At 44.2% G+C, this 7124-nt stretch overlaps 1 protein-coding gene across 1 annotated transcript in view; it reads left to right on the top strand.

Moving 5' to 3' along the window:
- Nucleotides 1-3669: 3669 nt before the first annotated feature.
- Nucleotides 3670-7124, top strand: part of LOC104527938 (adaptor related protein complex 2 subunit beta 1) — a 74705-nt gene continuing 71250 nt past the window's right edge. Inside the window, exons 1-2 of the mRNA XM_029085912.1 lie at nucleotides 3670-3706; nucleotides 5777-5879. Coding sequence (XP_028941745.1) covers nucleotides 3670-3706; nucleotides 5777-5879 — 140 coding nt within the window. The remainder of the gene's footprint in view (nucleotides 3707-5776; nucleotides 5880-7124) is intronic.

Below are 7124 nucleotides of genomic sequence, written 5' to 3'. Positions count from 1 at the left end.
GAAGCTCCTGCAACTGGGGGATACTGGGAGATGCTGCTGAGGGGGGAAGGCTGGTGGGCAGGGGCTTTGGGGGGGTCAGGGTGCTGCGAGTCCTGCTGAGGCTGCAGGGCTGGGGTGTGGGGGGGCTGGTGGCCGAGCTGGACAGGGGTCTGGGGAGGTGATGGGAACCACAGGGTGTTTGGGAATGGGGGGCGAGCCCCAGAGGGGTGTTTGCTCCCCAAGATGGGAAGGAATTGCCCGTCCCTGCTCCTGCTGTGAGGGCTGCGGGTCTCTGAACTGAGGTGCTGCTTTCCCTTTGCTGTCTGTGTTCGGCTGCTCTGTTTCGTTTCCTGATGCTGTGGTGGCCCTGAGCCACCCTTGGGCTATCGTGTGGCTACTCAAGAGGCTTTGCAGGTGAAATGGGTGCAGATGAGAGATGCTGGCACCAGCTGGAGTGTAAGCCAGGTTAAAATGGGGATGACTTCAGAGATTTAGGGGTTCAGCCCTGGGTTGTTCCCGTGCTAGGGAGCTTGGATCAATATTGAGGCCTTAAACCTGCCACTGTCCTATGTGAAATCCAGGTGGGGAGCTGCTCAGGCTGTTGTTTGGAGTCATGTGTGGGGCAAAGCGGGTGTTGGTCAGACGCAGGATCCAGTTTTCTGTGTGGCTGTGGGCTGAAGATGCATATCTTTCTGGTTATGATGGTTCCTTATTCTGTTAATTTAATAATATTTTTGCTTTGGTCTATATTTAAATGTCAAGCCAGTGCTTATAGCATTAAATATTGCCAGAGCTTCTGGAAAAGTTCCTCTATTTTGTCTCCTCTTATTTTCTGGGGTGGGAACAGGAGCCTTTTTCTGTCAGCTTGCACACCTCTTACCTGCTCCCACCTTAGCAAGTGCTGGACGCAGAACGATAGTAAGGAGGGGGCAATCTCATGTAGATTTTCTCCTAAAAATACAGGGATGTTCGTGCTGTCATCGTAGTTGCTGTTGGCTCTCTTCAGTTTAGATCTGTGTACAAGAAGCTGGCATTTTCTGGAGTTATTTAAAACATTGCTATTTGTATATCTGGGCTATTTTGTTTTTGGCCTTCAGCTGGGGCTTGCTGTAAACCGTGCTGAGTTTGCTTAGTGGATGAGATAATGCTCAGCGCTGCTAGCGAGCTGTCTGTGAACAATGTGTGAAGCAGGCTCTGACATACATGGAGCAAAAATCTGTGTGGTCATGAGAAAAAGAGCTTTCTCCCGGGTTGGAATATGGTAGTTTGGTTTTTGGCTCAAGTCAGATCTCATTCACATCTAAATATATGTGCTTGTGCTTGGCCTTATCCGAGTCTGAGTGGTTTTAGGATTCTTTGTGTTTCCAAGGATGGGATCTGAAGTTAGAAAAACAGAAAAATGTTCTTGCTTCTGGGTTTAAAGATCATCTCTGACATTCAGCAAGTTTTCTTCCTCTCTGTAGCTTTATGCAACTGAGATGATGTGTATGGTGATTGTTTGATTTTTTTCTCCTGGATTTTCTCTATAATCTACCATTCTGGCCACTGTTAAAACAATGTTGGACCAGCTCAACTGGGAGGTATGACCCAGGCTGACAAATCCATCGATAATTCAAACAGAGAAGAGCAAGGCTATTCAATGCCTTCTGCGTGGCACCGTGCCAGATATGCTCGTACAGGGAAACACTGAAGTCATCATTTAAGCTGGACTCAAATCCAAAGGACTGTGTCAGCAATACCATTGCAGCTGAACATGGGCTGTGTTTTTAATTATAAAACAAGACCCACTACAACTTCTTATTTTGGGTTGCTGTGCTTTTTTTTTTTTGCTGGAAAAATTGCAGTGTTGTGGCTCATGTGGCTTTCCCAACCCAGCCTCTGTTTTGGAAGGAGGGCAAACCTCTTCTGCAGGAGGAACGCGCTTCCAGAGCTGTCCTCAGGCATCGTTTGCTCTCCAGCTTGGCAAGAGCAGAAAGGGAGAGAAATCAAACCAAACCCAATATTATTACCTAATTGGGATGAGGCAGTAACTGTGTAGGCACAGGATGGGCAGGAGCTTTGGGGAACTGGACTAAGCAACAGGTTGTTTCTTATCTGGTTGCTTGTCAGTTGGACAAGAGCACGACTGCCCTGCATTGCCGTGCTGTAGAGCATGGTGAAGGTGGTAGAAATTGTGGTGTTACCCCTCAGCTGGGGATTTAACTGCTGAGGAATTAAATGGATCACAGTGGATAGGGGTGGGGGGAAAAGAAGGGCAGTGGTGTTGGGGTTGGTTAAGGGATGAGGAAGGAAAGTGTTAAGAAACAGCGAGCTGGTTGCACTGCTGGGCAGTTCTTGGAGTTCAAAGCTACTCTTGTCCTTTTGTTGCTGAGTCAGCAAGACCTTGGAGGTTCAGAGGCAAGATGGGCAGCGTTTAGGGAACAGATGACTTGCTGCTTCCCTGGTAGCATTTCAGGTCATAGAATCATAGAATGGTTTGGGTTGGAAGGAACCTTAAAGATCATCTAGTTCCAACCCCCCATGGAAGTATGTACAAGAAAAAGGGAACTGGGGAAAAACATAGAAAAAGAAGGAAAGAGATAGGAAACCTATTTTGGAGGATGATTTTAGGGTCAGAGGTTCTTAGCACTGATGGAGACTTTCATCAGAAGCAGTAAAGCTGCCCACCTCTATGCTTGTTTTTCTGCCAGTACTTGAAAACTGTTTGAGTCATGTTTGTCACAGAGCTGGCAACTGTGAGAATAAAATGATAGATATCCACATATGGTTGGGCAATCCCTGTCTTCTAAGATATTAATAATTTGGTTCTGTGGAGCAAGGAAAGTGCTGGTGAGACCCTTCTTATGGCTGTGCTGAGCACTTGCTGGCCCAGCAGCATTTTTCAGTCCTGTCCACAAAAGTGCAGCGTAGCAGTGAAATAAGAAGCTTGTGTGTCTGTGTCAGGGGTGGGATGTCAGGTCTTGGCAGAGAAAGATTTAAATTTCAAGCTTGAGAGAACTTAACAATAATGGCTTTTCTTTAAAAAACAAAACCAAACCTGCTTTGCATCTCCAGGGAACAAAATAAGGGAAAGAAATTAAAGGGCCTCGGGGTGGGTATTGCATGTGGGGTTAATTGTTCCTTCCATCAAGATGCAACACAGGGAAGTATCGTTAGGGGGAGTGGACAGTTTCCTTTGTCTGAAACATGGACTTCTTGCTTTTCCAGTTGAGAAAGGAACTGTGCAGTGCTTTTTTGTTGGTTTTTTTTTTTGTTTTTTTTTTTTTTTTGTGGAAAACGAAATTGTGTACCCAGGGGAAAGACATCTGCAGAACATGTCAAGATCTGCTGATTATAAGGAGTTAAAAATCACCTTTTCCCTTCCAAGATTGAGAGTTTAAAAAGCTGAGTTGAGCACAGCTGCTTTCCCAGGCTGTTTGCCTCGGGCTGTTGTGTTTTCACTCACATTGTTCATCTGAGCCCTTTAAATCCCTGGGTTTGCCAAGTAATTTCAGCTGCAGGTGCAGAATGAAGATTGTGCAACTTGTGCCTGTGGATGTGAAGTGTTTGCTGCTTCCCTTACGCACTCACCAACAGTCCTTCCTCTGAGTTCTTGCCTTGCAAACTGGATGTTGTCAGCTCCAAATGCTGTTTGACTGCTTGTTCTTTTTTTATTATTATCATTCTCAGGTGTTTTAAGGACCTGGAACCATGACGGACTCCAAATACTTCACGACCAATAAAAAAGGTTAGTGTTAAGCTGGTGCAATGAATTGGAGGTGGGTGGCTATTTTTACAGAGCTTTTTTAACTGCATGCGAAGAACTTGTGCTTTTCTGTTAGCTCTGTCCTTGTTTCTTGTCTTAATCATCCAGGGAGAAACTTCTAAAGTAGGTCACACGTTGACAAAAGACAAAACTGATGTATTACATGGTTTTGTGATGGACAAAATGACCCAAATTGCTGCTTTTTCAAGGATCACAGAACAAAACATTGGGATTTGAGTGCAGATCTAGTCAGAGACAAACTTTTAGTTATGGTTTAACAAGTTCAAGACCGAGGATGGTTGTTCCATTGAGCACCACAGGATTAAGTTGATTGAGAGACCTTTAATATTTAAGGTATAAGTGTGTATTTCTACATGAAGCTGTTGCAAAGATAATGGGATTCCCTATTGCCGCTTCCTTCAAAGCAGCAGTGCTCCCTTTGACTTTCCCTTGGCTTTCCTGTAGGTGTGGTGGTCACCTCACCTCAGGACAAACTGCTGCTGTTTAAAAAGGGAAGATGGGAAAGGATCTTTGGGGACATTTTACTCATCCACCTATTTCAGTGGAGGGCTTGTTCTGCTGAAACTATCCCAGGCAGATTTTGGGGGTTTTTTTGGATTTGTTCTTAACCAAAACAGTGTTTGTCTCAGCTCTTGCTGGCTGCAGTTTCAGCCTGATGTTGCTCGTTTCTCCAGTAGATGTGGAGAATGATTCACATTAACCTCGCCTTTTCAGAACAGCAGAATGTTTCTGATGAATGCTTGCCAGTAAAAAAAACTACAGTGTTGATCTCTTTATGTTTCATTAAGCTTCAGAATGAGCTCATAAATTAAGCAAATGCAGTTCACATCTTTCTAAGGAGCATCTCTATCTGTAAGTTGAGTCCTAAAGTACCAGGCAGATTTTTCTGCACTGTCTGAGCTCTACTGAGCACGCTGCTGCTGGCTCAGCTCTGTTCCAGGACGTGATCTCAGTGTGAGTGGTGTGAGCATCTCTTTCTCAGGCAGGAGATACTACGAGTGGTCACTGCACTGCTTTCTTCAGAACAGTAACTTCTTTTTTTGAAGTACCTGTTAGTCTTTCTGCGCCAGGCTCTTCAGTAATTAGTGCTGCTGTTCTGACAAAGTGGCATTGGTGTGTAGGAATCAAAGGTTCTTTGTCAGAGGTATTTTGTCAGAGAGATTTTCATATTTGTTATGTGTCCTTAGCCTGTGGCCTCCAGTTGGAATGCTGCTCGTTGCCTTTCCTGGGGAAAGCTGTCTGTCTGTCAGTCAGGGGCATTATCCTTCTCACAGCACTTGCTCTGTCTGGAGCAGCCCTGATAAGGTGTCTTCTGCACATGTTACTTTATTTTGCAAACTTGCTTTGCCACTTTTATGATCCAGGCTGAACTGACTTGCCATGCAGTAATATTTGGAAGAATTAGCATCATGGAAAAGGCTGCTTTGGCAACCTCAGAATCCAGGCGAGCTGTGTTACTTACTGCTTTTGTTAGTAGTAGCTCTGTCTTTCTAGCTCAGAAGGAATTTATTGCACTGGTCTGAGTTTGTGCTTTCCTCTTTCTGCCACTGTATATCATGACATTTGGGCTACGCTGCAGTCTGCTGTTCTCTCATTGCGTTTGCAGGAAGCAGGCGATGATGAGCAAAAGTTAAAAGTCTGGGCAAAATTCCTAGCTAAGTTAGTTGTTTTTCTTGCAGGCACTAATCTGGCATCTCCACATATCTTTTCATCCTGGTTATATAATAGTTGCCTCCGAGAAACAGACGCTCCGGTGATGTGGTTTAATGTTCTAGAAGTGGGAGAGCTGCAACATGCAGCTGGTTCTTGTTAACTGCTTTCTCGTTAGCATGTTATAGCCCATATCGTTCTCTGAGTGTCACAGCTTTGCTTCTTGGTGAACCATGTTCTCCATAAGGTCTGGCAGCTTCTATATGTTGCTGTACCAGTCTTATGTGGACAACAGTAAAGTAAAAAGTCACTTCTGAACTATCCCTAAAGCCTGACCCTTTTCTTCTCCCAAGAGGTTCAATCTGTTTTGTCTTCTGCCAGGAGAGATTTTTGAACTGAAGGCTGAACTCAATAATGAAAAGAAAGAGAAGAGGAAAGAAGCTGTAAAGAAGGTTATTGCAGCCATGACCGTGGGGAAGGATGTCAGGTAAAAGCAACTTTCCTTTCACCTGCAGCAGTTCTGGTTCTCCTGGGACTCAGCTGGGTGTCGTTGCACACGTCTCCATGGAACAGCTCTGAGTTTGTCATCTCAGCTGGGCAGTGAGGCTGGCTGTGTCCTTGCCTATGCTATGCCTGAGTCACAGGCTTCTCAAGCTCCTTCCTGTTACTGAAAGCAAAAGAAACAACTATTTTCAAACTGTGTGGGTTTAGCTAGGTGCCAATAGCACTTTTTATTTAAAAACCCATCCAGAATTCAACTATTTTATATGTCACTTTAGGTGATGCTTTCTCACTGCTTGCTAGCCTGGGTTTTAGTGTTAGAAAGGTAATCCCAAGTGTTTTTCTTAGCCTTACTTGTCATAGCTTGAATTTAAGCTGTGCTTTAAAATGAGTGGTTTTTAAACTGAACCTTTGCCTCATAGTGACTAAAGGACACAGTCAGTTACCTTCTGCAGCATGGTCCCCAGTACTTTTTTGTGTCTTTGAGGCGACCAGAAAAACTTGCTTGAGTGAATGCTTCTCCCTTCCAGCTTCTCCTCTTACTGGAGTCTGCCATAAAGTCAGAGTAGTCCTGGATTCATGGCAGTGTGGTCTATTGCCATGGAAATAAATATAAGATTGCAAATTTAGCATCATGACTTCATTGGAGAATGAAGGAACAGACAAACTGGAAGGAACTAAAAATAATATTTTTGTCCAACAGCACTTACCCTTCACCTTTAGATCTCTCAGGGTACCTGAGCACTGCAGATATACCCGTGTAACTGTGTTCTTCTGCAGTGCTGTTTGCAGATTGCTGCCTGATATTTGAGTGAAACTCAGCTTGTCAGTGTTTAAGCTCGTAATTGCTCTAGAGTTTACCACTCTGAAATTTGACAGGTTCTATGTGAATGTCCTGCATTACCAAAATGTTTTTAAACAGCTCTTTTTCTTGTGGGTTCATTTCTGGGCCTGGCATGGTAGAGTTTTGTTCTTTGGTGAACTCCCTAATTAAAACACTTTTAGGAAATTGCATTAACTTTCACCTGTTCCAGAAGTGACTGAGGTTAAAGCCCTAGAAGAGTTTAAATGATAAAGCTATTATAAAAGCCATTGCCAATTGTTTTGGTAGGGAAGTTGACCTTTCATTAGACAGTGGGGTAGCTCGAGTGGAACTCCAGTTTTCCTGGCTTCCTTGGTATTGTTGCTATCCCTTTGCAAACCATGTAATCACGCTGCTTTTTCTCTA

This window comes from Antrostomus carolinensis, unplaced genomic scaffold, assembly GCF_000700745.2.
Source record: "Antrostomus carolinensis isolate BGI_N321 unplaced genomic scaffold, ASM70074v2 scaffold26397, whole genome shotgun sequence".
NCBI lineage: Eukaryota > Metazoa > Chordata > Aves > Caprimulgiformes > Caprimulgidae > Antrostomus > Antrostomus carolinensis.
Note: the sequence above shows the minus strand (reverse complement) of the source record. Positions and strands in the feature narration are given on the sequence as shown.